Source organism: Carettochelys insculpta, chromosome 22 (assembly GCF_033958435.1).
Source record: "Carettochelys insculpta isolate YL-2023 chromosome 22, ASM3395843v1, whole genome shotgun sequence".
Taxonomy (NCBI): Eukaryota; Metazoa; Chordata; order Testudines; family Carettochelyidae; genus Carettochelys; species Carettochelys insculpta.
The window spans coordinates 10,611,777-10,639,619 of NC_134158.1; the positions used below are offsets into that span (position 1 = coordinate 10,611,777).

Sequence of the window (27,843 nt, forward strand, 5' to 3'; positions counted from 1 at the left end):
TGTCCGTCTGTCCCGGCCCGACCCGTGTCCGTCTGTCCCAGCCCGACCCCCTGTCCGTCTGTCCCAGCCGACCCCCTGTCCGTCTGTCCCGGCCCGGGTCCGCCTGTCCCATCCCGACCCCCTGTCCGTCTGTCCCGGCCCGACCCCGTCTGTCTGTCCCGGCCCGGGTCCGTCTGTCCCATCCCGACCCCCTGTCCGTCTGTCCCGGCCCGGTTCCGTCTATCCCATCCCGACCCCCTGTCCGTCTGTCCCGGCCCGGGTCCGTCTGTCCCATCCCGACCCCCTGTCCGTCTGTCCCGGCCCGGGTCCGTCTGTCCCATCCCGACCCCCTGTCCGTCTGTCTCATCCCGACCCCGTCCGTCTGTCTCATCCCGACCCCGTCCGTCTGTCCCGGCCCGGGTCCGTCTGTCCCGGCCCGACCCCCTGTCCGTCTGTCCCAGCCCGGGTCCGTCTATCCCATCCCGACCCCCTGTCCGTCCTGTCCCGGCCCGGGTCCGTCTGTCCCATCCCGACCCCCTGTCCGTCTGTCCCGGCCTGGGTCCGTCTGTCCCGGCCCGACCCCCTGTCCGTCTGTCCCGGCCCGACCCCCTGTCCGTCTGTCCCGGCCCGGGTCCGCCTGTCCCATCCCGACCCCCTGTCCGTCTGTCCCGGCCCGACCCCGTCTGTCTGTCCCGGCCCGGGTCCGTCTGTCCCATCCCGACCCCCTGTCCGTCTGTCCCGGCCCGGGTCCGTCTATCCCATCCCGACCCCCTGTCCGTCTGTCCCGGCCCGGGTCCGTCTGTCCCATCCCGACCCCCTGTCCGTCTGTCCCGGCCTGGGTCCGTCTGTCCCATCCCGACCCCCTGTCCGTCTGTCCCGGCCCGGGTCCGTCTGTCCCATCCCGACCCCCTGTCCGTTTGTCCATCCCGACCCCCTGTCCGTTTGTCCCATCCCGACCCCCTGTCCGTCTGTCCGGCCCCACCCCCTGTCCGTCTGTCCCGGCCCGACCCGTCTGTCTGTCCCGGCCCGGGTCCGTCTGTCCCATCCCGACCCCCCGTCCGTCTGTCCCGGCCCCGACCCCGTCCGTCTGTCCCGGCCCGGGTCCGTCTGTCCCGGCCCGACCCCCTGTCCGTCTGTCCCGGCCCGGGTCCGTCTGTCCCATCCCGACCCCCTGTCCGTCTGTCCCGGCCCGACCCCGTCTGTCTGTCCCGGCCTGGTCCCTGTCCGTCTGTCCCAGCCCGACCCCGTCTGTCTGTCCGGCCCGGGTCCCTCCGTCTGTCTGTCCATCCCGACCCCCTGCCCGTCTGTCCCATCCTGACCCCCTGTCTGTCTGTCCCGGCCCGGCCTGTGTCCGTCTGTCCCAGCCCGACCCCGTTCGTCTGTCCCGGTCTGGTCCCTGTCCGTCTGTCCCAGCCCGGCCCGTGTCTGTCTGTCCCGGCCCGACCCCCCCGTCCGTCTGTCCTGGCCCGGCCCATGTCCATCTGTCCCATCCCGACCCCCTGTCCGTCTGTCCCGGCCTGGTCCCTATCTGTCTGTCCCGGCCCGGCCCGTGTCCGTCTGTCCCTGCCCGACCCCCCTGTCCGTCTGTCCCGGCCTGGGTCCGTCTGTCCCATCCCGACCCCCTGTCTGTCTGTCCCGGCCCGGCCCGTGTCTGTCTGTCCTGGCCCGACCCCCCGGTCCATCTGTCCTGACCCCATCCCTGTCCGTCTGTCCCATCCCGACCCCGTCTGTCTGTCCCGGCCCGACCCCCTGTACGTCTGTCCCATCCCAACCCCCTGTCCGTCTGTCCCGGCCCGGTCCCTGTCTGTCTGTCCCGGCCCGGGTCCCTCCGTCTGTCTGTCCCATCCTGACCCCCTGCCCGTCTGTCCCATCCTGACCCCCTGTCTGTCTGTCCCGGCCCGGCCCGTGTCCGTCTGTCCCAGCCCGACCCCATTCGTCTGTCCCGGCCTGGTCCCTGTCCGTCTGTCCCAGCCCGGCCCGTGTCTGTCTGTCCCGGCCCGACCCCCCTGTCCGTCTGTCCCATCCCGACCCGTGTCCGTCTGTCCCGGCCCGACCCCCCTGTCCGTCTGTCCCGGCCCGGGTCCGTCTATCCCATCCCGACCCCCTGTCCGTCTGTCCCGGCCCGGGTCCGTCTGTCCCATCCCGACCCCCTGTCCGTCTGTCCCGGCCTGGGTCCGTCTGTCCCGGCCCGACCCCTGTCCGTCTGTCCCGGCCCGACCCGTGTCCGTCTGTCCGGCCCGACCCCCTGTCCGTCTGTCCCGGCCCGGGTCCGCCTGTCCCATCCCGACCCCCTGTCCGTCTGTCCCGGCCCGACCCCGTCTGTCTGTCCCGGCCCGGGTCCGTCTGTCCCATCCCGACCCCCTGTCCGTCTGTCCCGGCCCGGGTCCGTCTATCCCATCCCGACCCCCTGTCCGTCTGTCCCGGCCCGGGTCCGTCTGTCCCATCCCGACCCCCTGTCCGTCTGTCCCGGCCCGGGTCCGTCTGTCCCATCCCGACCCCCTGTCCGTCTGTCCGGCCCGGGTCCGTCTGTCCCATCCCGACCCCCTGTCCGTTTGTCCCATCCCGACCCCCTGTCCGTCTGTCCCGGCCCGACCCCTGTCCGTCTGTCCCGGCCCGGGTCCGTCTGTCCATCCCGACCCCCCGTCCGTCTGTCCCGGCCCGACCCCGTCAGTCTGTCCCGGCCCGGTTCCGTCTGACCCGGCCCGACCCCCTGTCCGTCTGTCCCGGCCCGGGTCCGTCTGTCCCATCCCGACCCCCTGTCCGTCTGTCCCGGCCCGACCCCGTCTGTCTGTCCCGGCCTGGTCCCTGTCCGTCTGTCCCAGCCCGACCCCGTCTGTCTGTCCCGGCCCGGGTCCCTCCGTCTGTCTGTCCCATCCCAACCCCCTGCCCGTCTGTCCCATCCTGACCCCCTGTCTGTCTGTCCCGGCCCGGCCTGTGTCCGTCTGTCCCAGCCCGACCCCGTTCGTCTGTCCCGGTCTGGTCCCTGTCCGTCTGTCCCAGCCCGGCCCGTGTCTGTCTGTCCCGGCCCGACCCCCCCGTCCATCTGTCCTGGCCCGGCCCATGTCCATCTGTCCCATCCCGACCCCCTGTCCGTCTGTCCCGGCCTGGTCCCTATCTGTCTGTCCCGGCCTGGCCCGTGTCCGTCTGTCCCTGCCCGACCCCCCCTGTCCGTCTGTCCCGGCCTGGGTCCGTCTGTCCCATCCCGACCCCCTGTCTGTCTGTCCCGGCCCGGCCCGTGTCTGTCTGTCCTGGCCCGACCCCCCGGTCCATCTGTCCTGACCCCATCCCTGTCCGTCTGTCCCATCCCGACCCCGTCTGTCTGTCCCGGCCCGACCCCCTGTACGTCTGTCCCATCCCAACCCCCTGTCCGTCTGTCCCGACCCGGTCCCTGTCTGTCTGTCCCGGCCCGGGTCCCTCCGTCTGTCTGTCCCATCCTGACCCCCTGCCCGTCTGTCCCATCCTGACCCCCTGTCTGTCTGTCCCGGCCCGGCCCGTGTCCGTCTCCCAGCCCGACCCCATTCGTCTGTCCCGGCCTGGTCCCTGTCCGTCTGTCCCAGCCCGACCCCCGTCTGTCTGTCCCGGCCCGACCCCCCTGTCCGTCTGTCCCATCCCGACCCCCTGTCCGTCTGTCCCGGCCCGGCCCGTGTCCGTCTGTCCCTGCCCGACCCCCTGTCCGTCTGTCCCGGCCTGGGTCTGTCTGTCCCATCCCGACCCCCTGTCTGTCTGTCCCGGCCCGGCCCGTGTCTGTCTGTCCCGGCCCGACCCCCCGGTCCATCTGTCCTGACCCCGTTCCTGTCCGTCTGTCCCATCCCGACCCCGTCTGTCTGTCCCGGCCCGACCCCCTGTACGTCTGTCCCGGCCCGACCCCCTGTCCGCCCGGCCCGGTTCCGTCTGTCCCGGCCCGACCCCGTCGGTCTGTCCCGGCCCGACCCCCTGTCCGTCTGGCCCGGCCCGGGTCCGTCTGTCCCAGCCCAGCCCGTGTCTGTCTGCCCTGGCCCGGCCCGCGCGGCCGCGCCCTCACTTCCGTCGTCGCAGACGGCGGTGCTCCCGCTCCACTTCCCGTTGGGCTGGCAGGTGCGGGTGCGGGGCCCCTCCAGCCGGTACCCCTCGAAGCACTCGAAGCGCAGCGTCTGGCTGATGTTGTAGCGCGGCTGGCGGGGCTGGAAGTGCCCGTTCTCGAACTCCTGGGGGGCCTGGCACTGGATGGCTGCGGGGGGGGGGACACTGGGTCCCCTGATCGACCCCGGCTCTCCCCGCGCCCCCTGCCTAGCCCGCCCGACCTCGCCAGCCTCCGCAGCCACCTCCAGCTCCCCCAGGCCCCCTTGGAGATCCCCCTCTGAACCCCCAGCCCCCCTCGGAGCCCCCAGCGCCTTCCAGCTCCCCCAGCCCCTCGGAGCCCCCCCCCACAGCTCCCCCAGGCCCCCTTGGAGATCCCCCTCTGAGCCCCCCCGCCCCTCGGGCCCCCCTCGGAGCCCCGCAGCGCCCTCCAGCTCCCCCAGCCCCTCGGAGCCCCCCCCCCACAGCTCCCCCAGGCCCCCTTGGACATCCCCCTCTGAGCCCCCCCGCCCCTCGGGCCCCCCTCGGAGCCCCGCAGCGCCCTCCAGCTCCCCCAGCCCCTCGGAACCCCCCTCAGAGCCCCCCCAGCCCCTCGGAGCCCCCCCTCGGAGCACCCCAGCGCCCTCCAGCTCCCCCAGCCCCTCGGAGCCCCCCCCCACAGCTCCCCCAGGCCCCCTTGGAGATCCCCCTCTGAACCCCCAGCCCCCCTCGGAGCCCCGCAGCGCCCTCCAGCTCCCCCAGACCCTCGGAGCCCCCTCAGAGCCCCCCCAGCACCTCGGAACCCCCCCTCGGAGCACCCCAGCGCCCTCCAGCTCCCCCAGCCTCTCGGAACCCCCCTCAGAGCCCCCCCAGCCCCTCGGAGCCCCCCCCAGCCTCCCCCCGCGGCTCCCCCAGCCCCGCCGGCCCCACCTCTGCACTCGGCCTTGGCGAGCAGGCGTCCGTCGCGGGCTGTCAGGGGGCTCCAGCGGCCGTCGGCGCGGCACTGGCGTAGGGGCGTGGGGTACGGGTACTGCCCCTCGGGGCACTGGTACACCACGGCCTGGCCCAGCTGCTGCACTTTCACCGAGCCCCCCACGATGGGCGCCGCCTCGGGGTCGCACTTCAGGCGGCTGCTGGGGGCCGCGCCTGGGGGGGCAGCGAGTCAGGGCGGGAACAGGGCCCCCCGCAACGCGGAAATATCCCCTGGAACCCCCAAACCCTAGAGCCCGGCCGGGGGGACCCCGAATTACCCCCCTGGAACCCCCAAACCCTAGAGCCCGGCCGGGGGGACCCCGAATTACCCCCGGACACCCAAACCCTAGAGCCCCAGAGCCCAGCCGGGGGGACCCCGAATTACCCCCGGACACCCAAACCCTAGAGCCCGGCCGGGGGGACCCCGAAATCCCGCCCGCATCGTCGAGCGGTTCGTGCCCCCGTTCTGTAGCACCCGCCCGAGACCCCCTGGCGGCCCGGCAGGGAGTTGGGGGGCTCGGGACCTACCGAGGCGCAGGGGCCCCAGCAGCAGGCAGAGGAACAGCGGGGCGGCGGGTCCCATCGCGTCCGTCCGGCGCTGCACGGAGCCGGGTCTGGCCGGGGGGGGGGGAGCAGGTGCTCGGGGGAGGGGCCGGAGGGGGCGCGCCCGGGAATTGATGGGGGAGTCTGGGGGAGGGGTCAGAGAGGCGGGGGGAGCCCCCCTCCCCCTCGCCGGTCCCCCCGCCCGGGCAGGTGACTTTCGGGAAATGGGCCGCGACCCCCCCCCCAGCCCTAAGCAAACTTCCTGGTAGCGCCCGGCCGCCAGCTGCCCCGGCCCGGGGCCAAACCGCACCGGGGGGGGGGCGCCTTTCCCAGGAACTGCTATAAACGGGGGCGGGGGAGAACCCAGGCGTCCGGCGCCCATTGCCTGCTCAGCGCGAACCCAGGAGTCCTGGCTCCCAGCCCCTGCTCTAACCACCAGCCCCCACTGCCCTCCCAGTGCCAGGAGAGAACCCAGGAGTCCTGGCTCCCAGCCCCTGCTCTAACCACCAGCCCCCACTGCCCTCCCAGTGCCAGGAGAGAACCCAGGAGTCCTGGCTCCCACCCCTGCTCTAACCGCCTCCCCCACTGCCCTCCCAGTGCCGGGGAGAACCCAGGAGTCCTGGCTCCCAGCCCCTGCTCTAACCGCCTCCCCCACTGCCCTCCCAGAGCCGGGGAGAACCCAGGAGTCCTGGCTCCCATTCCTCTGCTCTAACCACCAGCCCCCACTGCCCTCCCAGAGCCGGGGAGAACCCAGGAGTCCTGGCTCCCATTCCTCTGCTCTAACCACCAGCCCCCACTGCCCTCCCAGTGCCAGGAGAGAACCCAGGAGTCCTGGCTCCCACCCCCTGCTCTAACCACCAGCCCCCACTGCCCTCCCAGCGCCAGGAGAGAACCCAGGAGTTCTGGCTCCCAGCCCTGCTCTAACCGCCTCCCCCTAGTCCTGTCCCAATCATGCAGCACATGGGCGCCAAAGTCCAAGGCCGTATTTGTATAACGGGTCACAGCCCCCAGGGCCTCCCCCGGTCCCCACCGGGCTGGGCCATCCACCTCCACAAGGAAAGGGGCAAAAGGCAGTGGCCTAGGCCAGTGCTGGGGGGAAGCTCGCAGCGTGGGGGGCTGGGGCACTGCTGGGGGGGGAGTCGCAGCATGGGGGGCTGGGGCACTGCTGGGGGGGAAGCTCGCAGGGTAGGGGGGCTGGGGCACTGCTGGGGGGAAGCTCACAGAGTAGGGGGCTGGGGCACTGCTGGGGGGGGAAGCTCGCAGTGTAGGGGACTGGGGCACTGCTGGGGGGGAAGCTCGCAGTGTGCGGAGCTGGGGCACTGCTGGGGGGGAAGCTCGCAGTGTGCGGAGCTGGGGCACTGCTGGGGGGAAGCTCGCAGAGTAGGGGGACTGGGGCACCGTTGGGGGGGGAAGCTCGCAGTGTGCGGAGCTGGGGCACTGCTGGGGGGAAGCTCGCAGAGTAGGGGGACTGGGGCACCGTTGGGGGGGGAAGCTCGCAGTGTAGGGGACTGGGGCACTGCTGGGGGGGAGCTCGCAGGTTAGGGGGCTGGGGCACTGCTGGGGGGGAAGCTCGCAGCGTGGGGAGCTGGGGCACTGCTGGGGGGGAAGCTCGCAGCGTGGGGAGCTGGGGCACTGCTGGGGGGAAGCTCGCAGCGTGGGGGACTGGGGCACTGCTGGGGGGAAGCTCGCAGCATGGGGGGCTGGGGCACTGCTGGGGGGGAAGCTCGCAGCGTGGGGGGCTGGGGCACTGCTGGGGGGGAGCTCGCAGCATGGGGGGCTGGGGCACTGCTGGGGGGGAAGCTCGCAGCGTGGGGGGCTGGGGCACTGCTGGGGGGAAGCTCGCAGCGTGGGGGACTGGGGCACTGCTGGGGGGAAGCTCGCAGCGTGGGGGACTGGGGCACTGCTGGGGGGGAGGTTGCAGCGTAGGGAGCTGGGGCACTGCTGGGGGGGGAAGCTCGCAGCGTGGGGAGCTGGGGCACTGCTGGGGGGGAAGCTCGCAGCGTGGGGAGCTGGGGCACTGCTGGGGGGGAAGCTCGCAGCGTGGGGGGCTGGGGCACTGCTGGGGGGGAGGTTGCAGCGTGGGGAGCTGGGGCACTGCTGGGGGGGAAGCTCACAGCCTGGGGAACTGGGGCACTGCTGGGGGGGAAGCTCGCAGCGTGGGGGGCTGGGGCACTGCTGGGGGGGAAGCTCGCAGTGTGGGGGGCTGGGGCACTGCTGGGGGGAAGCTCGCAGCGTGGGGGACTGGGGCACTGCTGGGGGGAAGCTCGCAGCATGGGGGGCTGGGGCACTGCTGGGGGGGAAGCTCGCAGCGTGGGGGGCTGGGGCACTGCTGGGGGGGAGCTCGCAGCATGGGGGGCTGGGGCACTGCTGGGGGGGAAGCTCGCAGCGTGGGGGGCTGGGGCACTGCTGGGGGGAAGCTCGCAGCGTGGGGGACTGGGGCACTGCTGGGGGGAAGCTCGCAGCGTGGGGGACTGGGGCACTGCTGGGGGGGAGGTTGCAGCGTAGGGAGCTGGGGCACTGCTGGGGGGGGAAGCTCGCAGCGTGGGGAGCTGGGGCACTGCTGGGGGGGAAGCTCGCAGCGTGGGGAGCTGGGGCACTGCTGGGGGGGAAGCTCGCAGCGTGGGGGGCTGGGGCACTGCTGGGAGGGAGGTTGCAGCGTGGGGAGCTGGGGCACTGCTGGGGGGGAAGCTCACAGCCTGGGGAACTGGGGCACTGCTGGGGGGGAAGCTCGCAGCGTGGGGGGCTGGGGCACTGCTGGGGGGGAAGCTCGCAGTGTGGGGGGCTGGGGCACTGCTGGGGGGGAAGCTCGCAGCATGGGGAGCTGGGGCACTGCTGGGGGGGAAGCTCGCAGTGTAGGGGACTGGGGCACTGCTGGGGGGGGGAAGCTCGCAGAGTAGGGGGCTGGGGCACCGCTGGGCGGGGAAGCTCGCAGTGTAGGGGGCTGGGGCACTGCTGGGGGGGAAGCTCGCAGTGTGGGGAGCTGGGGCACTGCTGGGGGGGAAGCTCGCAGTGTAGGGGGACTGGGGCACTGCTGGGGGGGAGGTTGCAGCGTGGGGGGCTGGGGCACTGCTGGGGGGGAAGCTCGCAGTGTAGGGGAGCTGGGGCACTGCTGGGGGGGAAGCTCGCAGTGTAGGGAACTGGGGCACTGCTGGGGGGGAAGCTCGCAGTGTAGGGGGCTGGGGCACTGCTGGGGGGGAAGCTCGCAGTGTAGGGAGCTGGGGCACTGCTGGGGGGGAAGCTCGCAGTGTAGGGGGCTGGGGCACTGCTGGGGGGGAAGCTCGCAGTGTAGGGAGCTGGGGCACTGCTGGGGGGGAAGCTCGCAGTGTAGGGAACTGGGGCACTGCTGGGGGGGGGAAGCTCGCAGTGTAGGGAACTGGGGCACTGCTGGGGGGGAGCTCGCAGCATGGGGAGCTGGGGCACTGCTGGGGGGGAAGCTCGCAGTGTAGGGGACTGGGGCACCGTTGGGGGGGGGAAGCTCGCAGGGTAGGGGGCTGGGGCACTGCTGGGGGGGAGCTCGCAGTGTAGGGAACTGGGGCACTGCTGGGGGGGAAGCTCGCAGTGTGGGGAGCTGGGGCACTGCTGGGGGGGAAGCTCGCAGTGTGGGGAGCTGGGGCACTGCTGGGGGGGAAGCTCGCAGAGTAGGGGGCTGGGGCACTGCTGGGGGGAAGCTCGCAGTGTAGGGGAGCTGGGGCACTGCTGGGGGGGAAGCTCGCAGCGTGGGGAGCTGGGGCACTGCTGGGGGGGAAGCTCGCAGCGTGGGGAGCTGGGGCACTGCTGGGGGGGAAGCTCGCAGTGTAGGGGACTGGGGCACTGCTGGGGGGGAGCTCGCAGCATGGGGGGCTGGGGCACTGCTGGGGGGAAGCTCGCAGTGTAGGGGACTGGGGCACTGCTGGGGGGGAAGCTCGCAGCGTGGGGGGCTGGGGCACTGCTGGGGGGAAGCTCGCAGCGTGGGGGACTGGGGCACTGCTGGGGGGAAGCTCGCAGCGTGTGGGACTGGGGCATTGCTGGGGGGGAGGTTGCAGCGTGGGGAGCTGGGGCACTGCTGGGGGGGGAAGCTCGCAGCGTGGGGAGCTGGGGCACTGCTGGGGGGGAAGCTCGCAGCATGGGGAGCTGGGGCACTGCTGGGGGGGAAGCTCGCAGCGTGGGGGGCTGGGGCACTGCTGGGGGGGGAAGCTCGCAGTGTAGGGAACTGGGGCACTGCTGGGGGGGAGGTTGCAGCGTGGGGAGCTGGGGCACTGCTGGGGGGGAAGCTCACAGCCTGGGGAACTGGGGCACTGCTGGGGGGGAAGCTCGCAGCGTGGGGGGCTGGGGCACTGCTGGGGGGGAAGCTCGCAGTGTGGGGGGCTGGGGCACTGCTGGGGGGGAAGCTCGCAGCATGGGGAGCTGGGGCACTGCTGGGGGGGAAGCTCGCAGTGTAGGGGACTGGGGCACTGCTGGGGGGGGGAAGCTCGCAAAGTAGGGGGCTGGGGCACCGCTGGGCGGGGAAGCTCGCAGTGTAGGGGGCTGGGGCACTGCTGGGGGGGAAGCTCGCAGTGTGGGGAGCTGGGGCACTGCTGGGGGGGAAGCTCGCAGTGTAGGGGGACTGGGGCACTGCTGGGGGGGAGGTTGCAGCGTGGGGGGCTGGGGCACTGCTGGGGGGGAAGCTCGCAGTGTAGGGAGCTGGGGCACTGCTGGGGGGGAAGCTCGCAGTGTAGGGGGCTGGGGCACTGCTGGGGGGGAAGCTCGCAGTGTAGGGAGCTGGGGCACTGCTGGGGGGGAAGCTCGCAGTGTAGGGAACTGGGGCACTGCTGGGGGGGGGAAGCTCGCAGTGTAGGGAACTGGGGCACTGCTGGGGGGGAGCTCGCAGCATGGGGAGCTGGGGCACTGCTGGGGGGGAAGCTCGCAGTGTAGGGGACTGGGGCACCGTTGGGGGGGGGAAGCTCGCAGGGTAGGGGGCTGGGGCACTGCTGGGGGGGAGCTCGCAGTGTAGGGAACTGGGGCACTGCTGGGGGGGAAGCTCGCAGTGTAGGGGACTGGGGCACTGCTGGGGGGAAGCTCGCAGCGTGGGGAGCTGGGGCACTGCTGGGGGGGAAGCTCACAGCGTGGGGAGCTGGGGCACTGCTGGGGGGGAGCTCGCAGCGTGGGGGGCTGGGGCACTGCTGGGGGGGAGCTCGCAGCGTGGGGAGCTGGGGCACTGCTGGGGGGGAAGCTCGCAGTGTGGGGAGCTGGGGCACTGCTGGGGGGGAAGCTCGCAGAGTAGGGGGCTGGGGCACTGCTGGGGGGGAGCTCGCAGCATGGGGGGCTGGGGCACTGCTGGGGGGAAGCTCGCAGTGTGGGGAGCTGGGGCACTGCTGGGGGGGAAGCTCGCAGAGTAGGGGGCTGGGGCACTGCTGGGGGGGAAGCTCGCAGAGTAGGGGGCTGGGGCACTGCTGGGGGGAAGCTCGCAGTGTAGGGGAGCTGGGGCACTGCTGGGGGGGAAGCTCGCAGCGTGGGGAGCTGGGGCACTGCTGGGGGGGAAGCTCGCAGCGTGGGGAGCTGGGGCACTGCTGGGGGGGAAGCTCGCAGCGTGGGGAGCTGGGGCACTGCTGGGGGGGAAGCTCGCATCGTAGGGGACTGGGGCACTGCTGGGGGGGAGCTCGCAGCATGGGGGGCTGGGGCACTGCTGGGGGGAAGCTCGCAGTGTAGGGGACTGGGGCACTGCTGGGGGGGAAGCTCGCAGCGTGGGGGGCTGGGGCACTGCTGGGGGGGAAGCTCGCAGTGTAGGGGACTGGGGCACTGCTGGGGGGGAGCTCGCAGTGTAGGGGACTGGGGCACTGCTGGGGGGAAGCTCGCAGCGTGGGGAGCTGGGGCACTGCTGGGGGGGAAGCTCGCAGCGTGGGGAGCTGGGGCACTGCTGGGGGGGAAGCTCGCAGCGTGGGGAGCTGGGGCACTGCTGGGGGGGAAGCTCGCAGTGTAGGGGACTGGGGCACTGCTGGGGGGGAAGCTCGCAGCCTGGGGAGCTGGGGCACTGCTGGGGGGGAGCTCGCAGCATGGGGGGCTGGGGCACTGCTGGGGGGGAGCTCGCAGTGTAGGGGAGCTGGGGCACTGCTGGGGGGAAGCTCGCAGCGTGGGGAGCTGGGGCACTGCTGGGGGGGAAGCTCGCAGTGTAGGGGACTGGGGCACTGCTGGGGGGAAGCTCGCAGCGTGGGGAGCTGGGGCACTGCTGGGGGGGAAGCTCGCAGCGTGGGGAGCTGGGGCACTGCTGGGGGGGAAGCTCGCAGTGTAGGGGACTGGGGCACTGCTGGGGGGAAGCTCGCAGCGTGGGGGGCTGGGGCACTGCTGGGGGGGAAGCTCGCAGCGTGGGGAGCTGGGGCACTGCTGGGGGGGAAGCTCGCAGCGTGGGGAGCTGGGGCACTGCTGGGGGGGAAGCTCGCAGTGTAGGGGACTGGGGCACTGCTGGGGGGAAGCTCGCAGCGTGGGGAGCTGGGGCACTGCTGGGGGGGAAGCTCGCAGCGTGGGGGGCTGGGGCACTGCTGGGGGGGAAGCTCGCAGCGTGGGGAGCTGGGGCACTGCTGGGGGGGAAGCTCGCAGCGTGGGGAGCTGGGGCACTGCTGGGGGGGAGCTCGCAGTGTAGGGGACTGGGGCACTGCTGGGGGGGAAGCTCGCAGCGTGGGGAGCTGGGGCACTGCTGGGGGGGAAGCTCGCAGCGTGGGGAGCTGGGGCACTGCTGGGGGGGAAGCTCGCAGCCTGGGGAGCTGGGGCACTGCTGGGGGGGAGCTCGCAGCGTGGGGAGCTGGGGCACTGCTGGGGGGGAAGCTCGCAGCGCTGGAGACACTGGCAAAGGCCATACAAACCACACCAACACCTTCTAAGTTACAAACACCTCTATTGGGGGGCGAGTGCAGAGGGGGCTGGGGGGACATATGGCCGGCAGGGGGGCAGTCGCTGTCTTCATGTGCTGGGGGTCACGGGGGGACACGTGGCTGGCAGGGGGATGGTCGTTGCTCCAGTGGGTCAGGGAGTCACAGGTGGGGGACAAGTGGCCAGTGGGGGGTGGTTGCTGAGGGGACATGGAGCCAATGGGGGGGAGTTGCTGGGGTCACGGGGGGGGATGTGGCCAGCGGGGGGGTGGTTGCTGGGGGTCACTGGGGGGATGTGGCGGCGGGGGCGGTCTACTGGGGGGGCAGGTGGCTGGCAGGGGGTCTGCTGTGGGTCACTGGGGGCATGTGGCTGGCAGGGGGGGTCATTTGGGGGGACATATGGCCAGCAGGGGGTTGCTGGGGGAACACGTGGTAGATGGGGGGGCGTCACTGGCGGTCACTGGGGGGACACGTGGCTGGTGGGGGTCCGCTGGGGGGGCCACTGGGGGGGCATGTGGCCAGCAGGGGGTCGCTGGGGGTCACTGGGGGGACACATGGCCGGCTGGGGGTTGCTGGGGGTCACTGAGGGGACACATGCCCGGCTGGGGGGTCGCTGGGGGGACACGTGGCTGGCTGGGGGGGTCGCTGGGGGCTCACTGAGGGGACACGTGGCCGGCAGGGGGTCGCTGGGGGCTCACTGAGGGGACACGCGGCCGGCAGGGGGGTCGCTGGGGGGACACATGGCCGGCTGGGGGGGTCGCTGGGGGCTCACTGAGGGGACACGTGGCCGGCAGGGGGGTCGCTGGGGGGACACATGGCCGGCTGGGGGGGTCGCTGGGGGCTCACTGAGGGGACACGTGGCCGGCTGGGGGGGTCGCTGGGGGGGGACACGTGGCCGGCAGGGGGGGTCGCTGGGGGCTCACTGAGGGGACACGTGGCCGGCTGGGGGGGTCGCTGGGGGCTCACTGAGGGGACACGTGGCCGGCTGGGGGGGTCGCTGGGGGGGGACACGTGGCCGGCGGGGGGGGTCGCTGGGGGCTCACTGAGGGGACACGTGGCCGGCAGGGGGTCGCTGGGGGGGGACACGTGGCCGGCAGGGGGTCGCTGGGGGGGGTCACTGCAGGGGGACGAAGGCCACGCTGTCCCCCAGCTCGCGGCGCAGCCAGTCCTGCAGGGCGAAGAGGCTGACGTAGAAGTCGCGGGGGACGTGGCCTGGGGGCGGGGGGACCCTCCTCTCCGCGCCGTCCTTCCCCGTCACCCCACACGGGTTGTAGGTCCCCCAGCTCACCACGCCCACCTGTGGGGAGAGACACAGGTGAGACCCAGGCATCCGGGCCAGCTCCCCTCCCCCCAGCTCCGCCTCCTTGGCAGAGAGGCTGGGACCCAGGCGTCCGGGCCAGCTCCCCTCCCCCCAGCTCCGCCTCCTTGGCAGAGAGGCTGGGACCCAGGCGTCCGGGCCAGCTCCCCTCCCCCCAGCTCCGCCTCCTTGGCAGAGAGGCTGGGACCCAGGTGTCCGGGAACAGAAGGGGGGTGGGGGCAGTCACCAACCTGGAAATATCGTCTCCTCTTCTCCACAGAGAGAGCCCCCCCTGATTCACCTGTGGGGAAACCAGAACTGAGACCCCTCACCCCTCTCCCGACCCACAGCCCGCCAGGCCCTGCCCTTCCCTCACTCCAGAGACAGCAGTGTGATGGGGGCCCGGCTGGGGCACTGCTGGGGGAAGTTCGCAGCGGGGGGGTGGGGGCCCGGCTGGGGCACTGCTGGGGGAAGTTCGCACCAGGGGGGTGGGGGCCCGGCTGGGGCACTGCTGGGGGAAGTTCGCAGCAGTGTGATGGGGGCCCGGCTGGGGCACTGCTGGGGGAAGTTCGCAGCAGGGGGGGTGGGGGCCCGGCTGGGGCACTGCTGGGGGAAGTTCGCAGCGGGGGGGTGGGGGCCGGGCTGGGGCACTGCTGGGGGAAGTTCGCACCGGGGGGGGTGGGGGCCCGGCTGGGGCACTGCTGGGGGAAGTTCGCAGCGGGGGGGTGGGGGCCCGGCTGGGGCACTGCTGGGGGAAGTTCGCACCGGGGGGGTGGGGGCCCGGCTGGGGCACTGCTGGGGGAAGTTCGCAGCGGGGGGGTGGGGGCCCGGCGGGGGCACTGCTGGGGGAAGTTCGCACCGGGGGGGGTGGGGGCTCGGCTGGGGCACTGCTGGGGGAAGTTCGCACCGGGGGGGTGGGGGCCCGGCGGGGGCACTGCTGGGGGAAGTTCGCAGCGGGGGGGTGGGGGCCCGGCTGGGGCACTGCTGGGGGAAGTTCGCAGCGGGGGGGTGGGGGCCCGGCTGGGGCACTGCTGGGGGAAGTTCGCACCGGGGGGGTGGGGGCCCGGCGGGGGCACTGCTGGGGGAAGTTCGCAGCGGGGGGGTGGGGGCGCGGCTGGGGCACTGCTGGGGGAAGTTCGCAGCGGGGGGGTGGGGGCCCGGCAGGGGCACTGCTGGGGGAAGTTTGCAGCGGGGGGGTGGGGGCCCGGCTGGGGCACTGCTGGGGGAAGTTCACAGCCAGCCACCAGGCCCCGCCCCACTCCCTGCCCCACTTCCTCCTCCCCGTGGGGGGCCACCTTTGCAGGTGGAGGCCTCCTGGGAGCCGCCGCTGGTCTGGCCGGAGCAGAGGAAGCGGTCGGTCACCACGTGCGACACGTGCGAGACGTTCTCGTAGATCATGCCAGGCTGGACGGCCCCTGCGATGCACGACGGGCGCTGGGGGCGAGAGCTGGGCTGAGCCGGGGCTGGGACTCTGGGGTCCACCCCCAGGGGCTGCAGCTGTGGCCCGCAGCTGGCACGGGGCCACAGGGCTGTGCGACGGGGCCCGGCTGTGCACCCGCCCGGGGCGTGCGAGGGGGGCCTGGCTGTGCACCCGCCCAGGGCTGTGCGAGGGGGGCTCGGCTGTGCACCCGCCCAGGGCTGTGCGAGGGGGCCCGGCTGTGCACCCGCCCGGGGCTGTGCGAGGGGGGCCTGGCTGTGCACCCGCCCGGGGCGTGCGAGGGGGCCCGGCTGTGCACCCGCCCGGGGCGTGCGAGGGGGCCCGGCTGTGCACCCGCCCGGGGCGTGCGAGGGGGGCCCGGCTGTGCACCCGCCCGGGGCTGTGCGAGGGGGGCCCGGCTGTGCACCCGCCCGGGGCTGTGCGAGGGGGGCCCGGCTGTGCACCCGCCCGGGGCGTGCGACGGGGCCCGGCTGTGCACCCGCCCAGGGCTGTGCGAGGGGGCCCGGCTGTGCACCCGCCCGGGGCGTGCGAGGGGGGCCCGGCTGTGCACCCGCCCGGGGCGTGCGAGGGGGCCCGGCTGTGCACCCGCCCGGGGCGTGCGAGGGGGGCCCGGCTGCCCAGGGCCCCAGCTGGCCAGGTGCCAGGGGCCAGTGGCGAGCCCAGCGGCAGGCGGAGGGCAGTGGTTGTGCACCGAGGTGCGTGCGGCTGTGCACCACCGGCCCGGCCCTCCTACCTCCTCGTGGGTCTTGATGTGCACGCTCAGCCTCTGGCTGCTCAGGGAGATGAAGTGGGCGGGGACCTGGCCCAGGCCCAGCAGCTCCCGCTCTGCAGGGCGACAGCCACCGTCAGCACAGGCGTGGCTGGCAGCGTGGACTAGGGGGCGTAGCACAGGGGGCTGGGAGCAGGACGCCTGGGTTCCCCGGGGGGCAGCGGGGGCTAGCGGTTAGCGGGGCTGGGAGCGGGACGCCTGGGTTCCCCGGGGGGCAGTGGGGGCTAGCAGTTAGCGGGGCTGGGAGCGGGACGCCTGGGTTCCCCGGGGGGCAGCGGGGGCTAGCGGTTAGCGGGGCTGGGAGCGGGACGCCTGGGTTCCCCGGGGGGCAGCGGGGGCTAGCGGTTAGCGGGGCTGGGAGCGGGACGCCTGGGTTCCCCGGGGGGCAGCGGGGGCTAGCGGTTAGCGGGGCTGGGAGCGGGACGCCTGGGTTCCCCGGGGGGCAGCGGGGGCTAGCGGTTAGCGGGGCTGGGAGCGGGACGCCTGGGTTCCCCGGGGGGCAGCGGGGGCTAGCGGTTAGCAGGGGATTACTGGCTGTTCCAGGCCCGTGGGCTCCCCCAGGTTTTGCAATGTGCTGCGCCAGGCGCCGACAGAGCGCAGGGGACCCGCCCGGCCCCGGCTCTGCGCGCTGGCCGCCTGCCCGCAGGCCAGGGGAGCTCCCTGGCGCGCCGGCCCAGCCCAGCCCCCCGGCCGGACGAGGCCCCGGCGCCCCACACACCGTGGTCCTGGCACGTGCTCCCGGACTTCTTGAGGGCGCGGCTGGCGCCGGCCGTGCAGGGCAGGCAGATGGGCCTGGCGGGAGGAGAGAGCGGTGTCAGGCCCACGCCCGGCGCTGGCGGCAGAGCCGGTGTCCCCACGGGCTGGGCCCTCTCACCTGGCCTGCCCCGAGAAGCGCACGGCCTCCAGCAGCTCCAGGAGCGCCACGTCGTAGTCGTAGTACTCCCGGATGCCCTGCGCGGCCTTGGCCGTCACGGCGTAGGCGGGGTGCAGGATGGTGCGTCGGATGGGCAAGTCCTGTGAGCCTGCCCCAGACAGCCTCAGCCTCAGCCCCAGCCCCAGCCCCAGCCTCGGACTTGGACTTGGACTTGGACTCGCCTCAGCACGGCCGGGGCACGGCGGCCGGGCTGTGGGTGCCTGGGATCCCACTGGGGCAGTGGGGGGCTGGCCGGGTCCCAGCCCCTGCTCTGGCTGGCCAGGGGGACAGGGCACTTGGCAAGCCCAGGCCAGCCTGGCAGCGGGGCCCAGGCCAGCCGAGGAGCCAGGAAGGGGCCCCACCAGGGGCTGGGCTGGCACTGCGGGGCGAGAGGGGGCCCAGCTTGCAGACGGCTCGTCCAGCAAGTACCAGCCAGGAAAGAGGCTGATGAGTCACAGATGGGGGCTGGGAGCCAGGACTCCTGGGTTCTCTCCCTGGCGCTGGGAGGGCAGGGGGGCTGGTGGGTAGCTCGGAGCCAGGACTCCTGGGTTCTCTCCCTGGCGCTGGGAGGGCAGGGGGGCTGGTGGGTAGCTCGGAGCCAGGACTCCTGGGTTCTCTCCCTGGCGCTGGGAGGGCAGGGGGGCTGGTGGGTAGCTGGGAGGCAGGACTCCTGGGTTCTCTCCCTGGCGCTGGGAGGGCAGGGGGGCTGGTGGGTAGCTGGGAGGCAGGATTCCTGCGTTCTCTCTGGCGCTGGGAGGGCAGGGGGGCTGGTGGGTAGCTGGGAGGCAGGACTCCTGGGTTCTCTCCCTGGCGCTGGGAGGGCAGGGGGGCTGGTGGGTAGCTGGGAGGCAGGACTCCTGGGTTCTCTCCCTGGCGCTGGGAGGGCAGGGGGGCTGGTGGGTAGCTGGGAGGCAGGACTCCTGGGTTCTCTCTCTGGCGCTGGGAGGGCAGGGGGGCTGGTGGGTAGCTGGGAGCCAGGACTCCTGGGTTCCGAGGCCCAGCTGCCCTGCAGGGTCCCTTACCCACATGGACTCTCCAGAGTGAGGTGTCCAGCACCTGGTTGAAGCAGTGTGCGGCTGTCAGGACCCACCGGTCAGCAATCAGGGACCCCCGGCACGTCTCCCCTCTCTTTGGCTGCGGGAGGAAGCGGGGCAATGCAGCAGGGCGGGGGCACCAGGCGGCTCAGCCAGGCCCACGCCCCCGGGCTCCTCCCGGCAGCCCAGCTGCAGGACCCACCTTGATGAGCACGTGCCAGGGGTTTTGCTGCTCAGGCGAGGCGCTCTTTGAGTTGTTCCCCAGCCCGCAGGTGTCGCCGAGGTTCCTTGGGTCTGTGCCGGGGGTAGGGGCAGCATTAATCTTGGGCTCACTGCCTGCACCCCTTGGCCTGTCCCCTCTCCCACCAGAGCCCCCCTCCTCCCAGGCCGGTGGTCTGTGGGCTGAGACCCCCCGCGGTCCAGCCCCTCCTCGTGGGCCCCACGCACCCAGGATATCGTCGAAGGTGGCCTTGAGGTCCTCTGCGGAGTTCAGCTTGAAGACGTGCCGCTCCCCCTCCTTCTTGGACGCGATGCTGTCCAGCCCCTCCCAGGCCACATCCTGCGTCCCCACCCCGAAGGCGTAGATGTCTAGGGGGCAAGGCCAGGGACTGCGCTAGGGGTCTGCCTGCCGGTAAGGGCTGGAGGGTCCTGGCAGAGCCCTGGCTGTGTGGAGTCCAGCACGAGCTGCCGCCCAGAGCCCTTCCTTAAGTGATTTGGAATCAGCCACGTGCAGAAATGGTGTTGGGGCGCCTAGAACCTGCGTTGGGGCACCTAGAACAAGTGCCTTTGCTGCTGAGCCATTTGTGCTCAGACTGGCCCCGTGGACTGACCTGGGGCTTTTAGGTCACGGTATCTAGAACCAGCATCGCAACACCGAGAACCCAGGGGTTAGCCCTGGAGTGCGTAGCCAGGGCTGGATACCGGCAGCGCGTATGGGGGTTGGGACCTAGAACCGGCCGAGGGTGCCGAGCGCTTGGGAGGCAGTAAAGTACCTAGAACCAGCCGCAGCGACAGCTGCCCAGCAGAGCACTGCTGGTGTCCCCGGCCCCGGTGAGACGGGCGTTCGGGGCGTACTTAGCCACACTAGCACCGGTGCTGCCGCTGACACAGACAGTCACCAGTGCAGGGGCACGGTAGCACGAGGGGGCACGGGGCTGGCCAGATGGGGGCTCCCTCAGCCAAGAGCACAAGCGGCTGCCAAGGGAGCGGTCGGGGGGCAGCTGGAAGCAGGAGAACGCGCAGAACCTGGCAGGTATTGCCAAGCTGTGCTGGAGTGGGGGATACCTCTCTCTCTCTCTCTCTGTGTGCCAAGCTGTGCTGGAGTGGGGGATACCTCTCTCTCTCTCTCTCTCTCTCTCTCTCTCTCTCTGTGTGTGTGTGTGTGTGTGTGTGTGTGACACACAGAGAGTGGGGGGCTCCTGCTGAGCGTAACCTGGCGCCGACACCTCTGGGCTGCAGACAAAGGGGGAGGTGGAGCCTGAGGGGTTTGAATTGGAACTGGGAGTTGGAAGCAGTGAGTCTGGGCTGAGGGAGAGAGAGACAAAGGAGGGGGCCAGGCCCCGGCTCTGGGGGCCCCTCGGGGCCTCCTCTCCCCAGCATGGATGAGACTGGCTGTCTCTGCCGGCTGCACTGACTCCTCTGTACGACGCTGTGTCCTGTCGGCTCATAAACCCGCTGTTCTCCTGCCAGTGAGAGTCACTCCTGCCTGGGGACAGGGGCAGAGCCTGGGGGACCCCGAGCCCCATCACACACGCACAGAAAGGGACGTACCCTGATCCGGGAACTCCGGCGTCAGCCTCCCACCAGTGCACCCAGGCGGATGGCGTCGGGGGGGACCTGCCCAAGGCTGGCACGTGGCCCGACTCACCCAGAAAGTCTTTCCTGGCCGGCGTGATGTCCAGCACGTCCTCGATCTTCCTCACCATGCTCCGCGGGTGCGCTCCCACGTTGTGCTTGCCTTAAACGACAGCCCCGGGGGTTAGTCCCGACGGCCCGTCCCCAGGCCCGGGGCGGGCCCCTCACCATTCCCCGGCCCCCGCGTCCCTCACCGTCCGTCAGCACGATGATGGCGTGCCGGGCCTTCTGCCACGCCTCCGGCGGCTGCTGTGGGCGGAGGGCCTCCCTCTGGAAGAGAATCATGTTGTACACCTCCTCCAGGGCCGCGTAGATGTTGGTCCCGCTCCCATTGCCATGGTCTGCAAGAGGGCACAGAGGTCCACACGGCTACGCCCCACAGCCCATGTCGGGGGCTAGAACCGGGCAGGGTCAAGCGCCGGGGTTCAGGGCAGTGAACGACGGGTCCCCACGGCCGCTGGCTGCAGGCTCAGGGACCCGGCAGGACTGGGGAGCTGGGAGACGCGCCTAGAACCAAGCAGAGCTGGGCTGCACACCGAGGCCCGTCCACCGGTAGCGCCCGACCTGTCAGCACCCGACCTGAGCCCCGGCCCGCCTGCCCACCTTCCCACCGGCCTTAGCTTGGGGAACGTGGCCAGCTGCTGGCACCAAACGCACGTCCGCTCTGAACCATCAGCTCCTCTCCATCTGGCCCAGAGAGAGCCACTTCCCGGAGGGTCCCAGAAGGGACCACGTCCCAGCCTGCCGCTCTCACCACCCAACGACGGCGCGGCCATCTCCCCAGCGCAGGGACGGCCTGAGGCGCCTGGAAGCCCCATAGCCAGGGCCCGGAGACCCAGGCCCTCCCCCCACGCGCTGGGGAGCCTCAGGACCTTGGAAGTTCATCTCCAGCTCAGTCTTCTTCATCACCGCATCCGCGTCGCTGGCCTCGTTGTCGTAAATGGCAACGATCTTCTTAGGCCGGGAGGCGTAGGAGACGACGGCGAAGCGGGACTCCACGCCGAAGCTGCCGATCTGGGACAGACGAAGGTGTGAAGAGGAGGGTAGAACGGGAGGAGGCTCGGCAAAAAGAGCGATACCGAGACCCGGAGCAGGCAGCCAGGCACGGAACCCCGCCTGGCCCCCCGCCCCGAGAACGGCAGCTGCATCTAGAACAGCGACAGCAGCACCTAGCATGCGCAATGGCCCCGTGGGCTTGCGTGCGGAGAACCAGCCTCCAGCCAGCTGGGCCTTCCACAACTGGGCACCCAGGGCTTGCCAGTCCTCGGTGGCCCTGAAGTGCCTCCATGTAGCACGTGGACAGGACAACGGCCAGGGCCCCCGGCTGCCGCGGACACGGCTGGGACCTGAAACGTTCATGGCTGGCCTGCCCCGCCCTGCCTGCGGGATGTGGCACCTAGAACGTGCTGCCTTGGGGCTGCTATTGACAGACCTAGAACCAGAACATGTGCCTAGCCAGGCTGCAGCTCGCTGGGCCCCCAGCCCGCTGGGACTCGCAGTGTTGGGGGCCCTGTGCAGGCCCGTAGCCACCGCCAGGGGCAGCGTTCAGGCCTCTGGGACCCGGCTGCCGAAGGCGGAGCCCCCGCCCCCACCCGGGCTCACCCGGTCCACGATGTGCAGCACCCACTCCTTGAAGGTCTGGAAGCTCTCCCTGTCCACGCTCTTGGAGGAGTCCACCAGGAGGTAGACGTTGAGGACGCTGTCCTGGCTCATAATGAGCCTGCGGCCCAGGCCCTCTGCCGGGAGGAGCACGAGTCAGGAGAGCGCTCAGGGAGGGCGAGCCCCTCTGGAACCCCCCACAGGGCCATCCCCCTCTGGGTCCCTCTTCTCCCCACGGCCTCTGGCCACCCCCGGAGTCCCCCTCCCCTCGGGCCCTGCCCCGCGCACTCACGCGGTTGTGCGTCCGTGGCGGCCACCAGCCCCAGGATGTTGGAGAAAGAGGCTCCGAAGGCAGCACGGACGTCCTCCGGCAGGTCGAAGGAGAAAGGGGCTGCGTGGGCCGGAAGGGGCCATTAGCCGGGCAGCCTGGGGGTGGGTGTGGGGGGGTGAGGCTCAGGCTGGGTGGGTGTGTGAGGGGCAGAGCAGCTCCCAGGGCTAAGGATGACCCCTGGGCTGGCAGGTAACACCTCTGCCCTGAGCACAGAGCAGGGAGGAGCCGAGCTGGGTTGGAATCGGGGGCGGCAGTTAGGAGCTGGGGGAGAGGGAGCTGGAAGGCGCCAGCCTGGCGAGGGGGGAAGCTGCACCCCAGAGGGGCCCCCCTCGGGCTCCTCTCCCCAGGACGGGTTGCAGTGACTGTCTCTGCCGGCTGCACTGACCCCTCTGTGCTGAGCTGGGCTCTGTCGCCTCATCAACCTCCTGTGCTACCTGCTGGGTGAGAGTCACTCCTGCCTGCCGGGGAGCGGGGAAGAGCCTGGGGACCCCGAACCCCATGGCGGGGGAGGTTCAGAGACAGAGGGAGGGGCCCGGGGCAGGAGGAATGTGCGGGGGACTCACCTCTGCAGCTGGGCTCGGCCCCCGACCACTCCCCGGCCTCGGTGCACTCCCGCCGGGCAGAGCCCACCAACGCCAGCCCCTGCTGGCAGCGGTAGGAGACCTGGTCGCCCAGCCGGTACCGGCTGCCCGTCTTCACCGCCCCCGGCGGCACCCCAGGGTTGGGGCAGTGCGCCGCTGGGGGGAGAGTGAGAGCTGAGAATGGCCCCCGGGGTCCCCAGCCTCCAACCCCCTGGTTCACCTGCACCCCGAGTCCCCCGGCCCCCAAGCCTCCAGCCCCCCCCCCGACTCGCCCAGGGGCTGTGGATGGCCATGGGGTGCAGGGACGGGGGAGCTCTTGGGGGCTTACCTCCATCATCGCAGGTAGGGGTGTCCCCGTCCCAGTGCCCGCTGCCCTGGCAGACGCGCCGGGCTGGCCCGCGCAGCACGTACCCATCCAGGCACTCAAAGCGGAGCTCGCTGCCCACGGGGTACTCCCGCTGGCGCGGCTGGAACGAGCCGTTCTCAAAGGCCAGTTGGGCTGGGCAGCGGATCACTGGAAGCAGAACGCAAGTGGGGAGAACCCAGGAGTCCTGGCTCCCAGCCCCTTCCCTGCTCTAACCACCAGCCCCCACTGCCCTCCCAGCACCGGGGAGAACCCAGGAGTCCTGGCTCCCAGCCCCTGCTCTAACCACCAGCCCCCACTGCCCCCCAGCGCCCAGAGAACCCAGGAGTCCTGGCTCCCAGCCCCTGTGTGCTGGAGTGGGGGCTACCTGTGTGTGTGAGGGGCTCACAGAGGGTGGGGGGCTCCTGCTGAGGGTAACCCTGACGACCAGGTAACACCTTTGTACTGCAGACAAAGGGGGAGGTGGAGCCTGAGGAGTTTGAATTGGAACTGGGAGTTGGAAGCAGTTAGTCTGGGCTGGGAGAGAGAGAGAGACAAAGGAGGGGGCCAGGCCCCGGCTCTGGGGACCCCTCGGGGCCTCCTCTCCCCAGCATGGATGGGACTGGCTGTCTCTGCCGGCTGCACTGACTCCTCTGTACGACGCTGTGTCCTGTCGCCTAATAAACCCGCTGTTCTCCTGCTGAGTGAGAGACTCTCCTGCCTGCGGACAGGGTGCAGAGCTTGGGGGACCCCAAAACCCCATCACACCACCAGCCCCCACTGCCCTCCCAGCGCCGGGAGAACCCAGGAGTCCTGGCTCCCAGCCCCTGCTCTAACCACCAGCCTCCACTGGCCCCCAGCGCCCAGAGAACCCAGGAGTCCTGGCTCCCACCCCTGCTCTAACCACCAGCCCCCACTGCCCTCCCAGCGCCCAGAGAACCCAGGAGTCCTGGCTCCCAGCCCTGCTCTAACCACCAGCCTCCACTGGCCCCCAGCGCCCAGAGAACCCAGGCGTCCGGCTCGCAGCCCCCGGCCGTACCTCGGCAGCGGGGCTGGCTGTGGGCCGTGCCGGGGCCGGGGGGCGCAGGGAGCCAGGCCCAGTGGCCGCTGGTGCGGCAGAGGCGGGTGCGGGCGGGGTGCGGGTAGCGGCCCGGGGGGCAGGAGTAGGTCAGGAGGCTGCCCGGGCGGTACCCGTCCGACAGGGCGAAGGTGCCGTTGCGGATGGCCACGTCCCGGCTGCAGGAGCGCACCGCCGCCTCGGGGGGCTGGACCCGGGCACCTGCGGGGGGCAGGAGTCAGACGCGGCGGGGTGGGGGGACAGTGGGGGGAGCAGGGACCGGGGGGGCAGAGGGGGAGGGGAAGGAGAGGGAGGGGGCAGCGGGGGGCGGGGGAGGAGGGGGAGCAGTGCGGGGGGCGGGGGGCTCCCCGGCCCCTACCCGGGCAGAGGACGAGCAGCAGGAGGAGGCGCAGGGCCATGGCGGGACACGGGCACCTGCTGCCAGCGCCGCCGCTTCGCTCTGTGCTGCACCAGCCCCCTCCCGGGACCCAGAGCCCCGAGCCCCGCCCCTAGCCCCGCCCCCTCCCGGGACCCAGAGCCCCGAGCCCCGCCCCCAGACCCGCCCCCTCCCGGGACCCAGAGCCCCGAGCCCCGCCCCGAGCCCCGCCCCCTCCCGGAACCCAGAGACCCGAGCCCCGCCCCCTCCCGGGACCCAGAGCCCCGAGCCCCGCCCCCAGACCCGCCCCCTCCCGGGACCCAGAGCCCCGAGCCCCGCCCCCAGACCCGCCCCCTCCCGGGACCCAGAGCCCCGAGCCCCGCCCCCTCCCGGGACCCAGAGCCCCGAGCCCCGCCCCCAGACCCGCCCCCTCCCGGGACCCAGAGCCCCGAGCCCCGCCCCTAGCCCCGCCCCCTCCCAGGACCCAGAGACCCGAGCCCCGCCCCTAGCCCCGCCCCCTCTCAGAATCCAGAGACCCGCGCCCCGCCCCCAGCCCCGCCCCCTCTAGGGACCCAGAGAGCCGAGCCCCGCCCCCTCCAGGGACCCAGAGACCCGAGCCCCGCCCCTAGCCCCGCCCCCTCCCGGGACCCAGGCGCCCGAGCCCCGCCCCCTCTGCGGGAAGGGGCGCGGTGGTTTCCATGGTGATTTCACGAGGCAAAACCCCGCCCGTCTCGCGCGGACGCCGGGTGATGACGTTAGTGCCCTTAAAGGGGAGGGCGCGAGTCGTAAAAGGGGTCCCGAAGCCCGCATCCCAGAATGCACCGGGGCCGCCACCCCCGCCCCGTCCTCGTCCCATAATGCCCCGCGGCCTCGCCGGCCCCGCCCCCCATTGTCCTGCCCCCGCCGGTCACTTTCCGTCCGGCGGACAAAAACCCGCCCGGCCCCGCGCCTTTAACGGCCGCCCCGGCCCGTGCGCGCGAGACCCGGGGTGCGCGGAGGGGGAGGGGCAGGCGGGGGAGTCGGGGGGCTGGGGGGGGCCAGGCCGGCGCTGCAGGGCAGGAAGCAGCGGGGGGCAGAGCGTAGTGGCGGGGGCGCTATGGGGTGCTGGGGTGCAATGGGGGGCTGGGCGCTATGGGGTGCTGGGGTGCAATGGGGGGCTGGGCCCTATGGGGCAGGGTGCCGTGGGGCATCGCTGCAGCTTGGGCGCAGGAGGGGTGCGGGCCCTACGGGGTGCAGTGGGGGGCTGGGCGCTATGGGTTGTTGGGGTGCAGTGGGGGGCTGGGCACGATGGGGGGCAGGGTGCAATGGGGCGTCGCTGCAGTTCGGGCGCCGGAGGGGTGCGGGCAGGCAGCAGATGGGGGCGGCTGGGGCGGGAGGGAGCGTCCGGCCTGCACTGACCCCGTCCTCTCTGCCCCCAGCCCGGCCCCAGCTGCGCTCGCTGCCCCGGCTCGGGTCGGCCCGGCCCCCGCCATGGCCTCGGGCGTGGAGCTGCTGCGCTTCCAGCTGCCGGGCCACGAGGCGGCCACGCTGCGCAACATGAACCAGCTGCGCTCGGAGGAGCGCTTCTGCGACGTCACCATCGTGGCCGAGAGCCTCAAGTTCCGGGGCCACAAGGTGATCCTGGCGGCCTGCTCCCCCTTCCTGCGCGACCAGTTCCTGCTGAACCCCTCCTCCGAGCTGCAGGTCTCCCTCATGCACAGCGCCTCCATCGTGGCCGACCTGCTGCTCTCCTGCTACACCGGCGCCCTGGAGTTCGCCGTCCGCGACATCGTCAACTACCTGACGGCCGCCAGCTACCTGCAGATGGAGCACGTGGTGGAGAAGTGCCGCAACGCCCTCTCCCAGTTCATCGAGCCCCAGATCGGCCTCAAGGAGGACCCCCCGGCCAAGGGCGGCCCCGCCCCGCCCGCCCGGGGCCCCCCGCTGCTGGCCCGCGCCCCGGCCCCCTGGGGCCGCCCCCGCCTGCCGGCCCGGCAGCTCAAGCTGGAGCTGGAGGAGCTGGAGCTGAAGGACGAGGAGGAGGAGGAAGAGGAGGAGGAGGGCGCGGCCGACATCTGCATCGTCAAGGTGGAGTCGGCGCTGGAGGTGGCGCAGCGGCACAAGAAGCAGCAGGCGGCGGCGGCGGCGGCGTGGGGCACGGAGGGGGCACAGGCGGAGGAGGCCCAGGTGAACTCCACGGTGGCCGAGGGGCCGGCGGCGCCCGAGGCGGCCCCCCAGGGCGTGGTCCAGGCCTGCTACAGCCTGGCGGAGGACGCCGAGGGCGAGGGGCTGCTCCTCTTCCCGGGCGGGGGCTCCGGGGATGAGCGCCCCCAGGTGGCGGCGGCGGCGGCAGCGGCGCCCCCGCCCCCGCCCCCCCTGCGCGGCCTGCGCTGCGCCAAGTGCGAGGAGGCCTTCCAGGGGGTGGAGAAGCTGGTCTTCCACATGCGGGCGCAGCACTTCGTCTTCATGTGCCCCCGCTGCGGCAAGCAGTTCAACCACAGCAGCAACCTCAACCGGCACATGAACGTGCACCGCGGCGTCAAGTCCCACTCCTGCGCCGTGTGCGGCAAGAGCTTCACCCAGAAGTCCACGCTGCACGACCACCTCAACCTGCACAGCGGGCAGCGCCCCTACCGCTGCTCCTACTGCGACGTGCGCTTCGCCCACAAGCCCGCCATCCGCCGCCACCTCAAGGAGCAGCACGGCAAGACCACCGCCGAGAACGTGCTGGAGGCCGGCGGCGCCGAGCTCAACCTGCTGCTGCCCTAGCCGGCCGGCGCTCCCCCGCGCTGGGGGGAGGGGGGCTGCTGGGTGGAGCGGGGGCTGGGAGCCAGGACTCCTGGGTTCTCCCAGCACTGGGAGGGCAGTGGGGGCTGGTGGTTAGAGCAGGGGGCCAAGAGCCAGGACTCCTGGGTTCTCCCAGCGCTGGGAGGGCAGTGGGGGCTGGTGGTTAGAGCAGGGGGGCGGGAGCCAGGACTCCTGGGTTCTCCCAGCGCTGGGAGGGCAGTGGGGGCTGGTGGTTGGAGCAGGGCTGGGAGCCAGGACTCCTGGGTTCTCCCCGGTGCTGGGAGGGCAGTGGGGGCTGGTGGTTGGAGCAGGGCTGGGAGCCAGGACTCCTGGGTTCTCTCCCTGACACTGGGGGAGTCAAAGCTGGGTGCCTGGGTTCTTCTCCTGGCTCTGAAAGGACAGTGGGGGTCTAGTGGTTAGAATGGAGGGGGCTGGCAGCCAGGGCTCCTGGGTTCTCTTTCCAGAGCTGGGAGAGCAGTGAGGGCTGGTGGTTAGAGCAGGTGCTGGGAGCCAGGACTCCTGGGTTTGTGCCTGGTTCTAGAGGGGCAGTGGTGTGTCTAGTGGCTAGAGTGGGGAGGGGGTGCTAGGAGCCAAGACTCCTGAGTTGTCTCCCTGACACTGGGAGAGTCAGAGCTGGGTGCCTGGGTTCTTGTCCTGGCTCTGGGAGGGCAGTGGGGGCTGGTGGTTAGAGCAGGGCTGGGTGTCAGGACTCCTGGGTTCTCCCTGGCGCTGGGAGGGCAGTGGGGGCTGGTGGCTAGAGCAGGGGGCTGGGAGCCAGGACTCCTGGGTTCTCCCTGGCGCTGGGGGGGCAGTGGGGGCTGGTGGTGAGAGCAGGGGCTGGGAGCCAGCACTCCTGGGTTCTCCCGGCGCTGGGAGGGCAGTGGGGGCTGGTGGTGAGAGCAGGGGGCCGGGAGCCAGGACTCCTGGGTTCTCCCGGCGCTGGGAGGGCAGTGGGGGCTGGTGGTGAGAGCAGGGGCCGGGAGCCAGCACTCCTGGGTTCTCTCTGGCACTGGGAGGGCAGTGGGGGCTGGTGGTGAGAGCAGGGGGCCGGGCGCCAGGACTCCTGGGTTCTCTCTGGCACTGGGAGGGCAGTGGGGGCTGGTGGTGAGAGCAGGGGCTGGGAGCCAGGACTCCTGGG

General features: G+C 72.2%; 2 protein-coding genes across 2 annotated transcripts in view; one reads left to right on the top strand and one right to left on the bottom strand.

Annotated features, from left to right (window-relative positions):
• Positions 1-24,058, bottom strand: part of LOC142024699 (transmembrane protease serine 9-like) — a 28,083-nt gene extending 4,025 nt beyond the window's left edge. Inside the window, 22 exon segments of the mRNA XM_075016852.1 lie at positions 3,845-4,186; positions 4,945-5,160; positions 5,515-5,868; positions 13,271-13,419; positions 13,466-13,644; positions 13,896-13,945; positions 14,940-15,078; positions 15,816-15,907; positions 16,570-16,643; positions 16,726-16,873; positions 17,787-17,898; positions 18,001-18,092; positions 18,246-18,386; positions 19,666-19,755; positions 19,847-19,993; positions 20,525-20,666; positions 21,255-21,388; positions 21,544-21,642; positions 22,146-22,319; positions 22,492-22,677; positions 23,546-23,785; positions 23,943-24,058. Of these exon segments, the coding sequence (XP_074872953.1) occupies positions 3,845-4,186; positions 4,945-5,160; positions 5,515-5,868; positions 13,271-13,419; positions 13,466-13,644; positions 13,896-13,945; positions 14,940-15,078; positions 15,816-15,907; positions 16,570-16,643; positions 16,726-16,873; positions 17,787-17,898; positions 18,001-18,092; positions 18,246-18,386; positions 19,666-19,755; positions 19,847-19,993; positions 20,525-20,666; positions 21,255-21,388; positions 21,544-21,642; positions 22,146-22,319; positions 22,492-22,677; positions 23,546-23,785; positions 23,943-23,982 (3,340 nt within the window). The 5' untranslated portion in view covers positions 23,983-24,058.
• A 756-nt stretch (positions 24,059-24,814) lies between these two features.
• On the top strand, positions 24,815-27,434 carry LOC142025124 (zinc finger and BTB domain-containing protein 12-like). Its single transcript, XM_075017650.1, is given in 4 exon segments — positions 24,815-24,927; positions 25,358-26,042; positions 26,045-26,113; positions 26,115-27,434. Coding segments are annotated over 3 exon segments (1,275 nt in total). The 5' UTR covers positions 24,815-24,927; positions 25,358-25,409; the 3' UTR covers positions 26,688-27,434.
• The last annotated feature ends 409 nt before the right edge of the window (positions 27,435-27,843 follow it).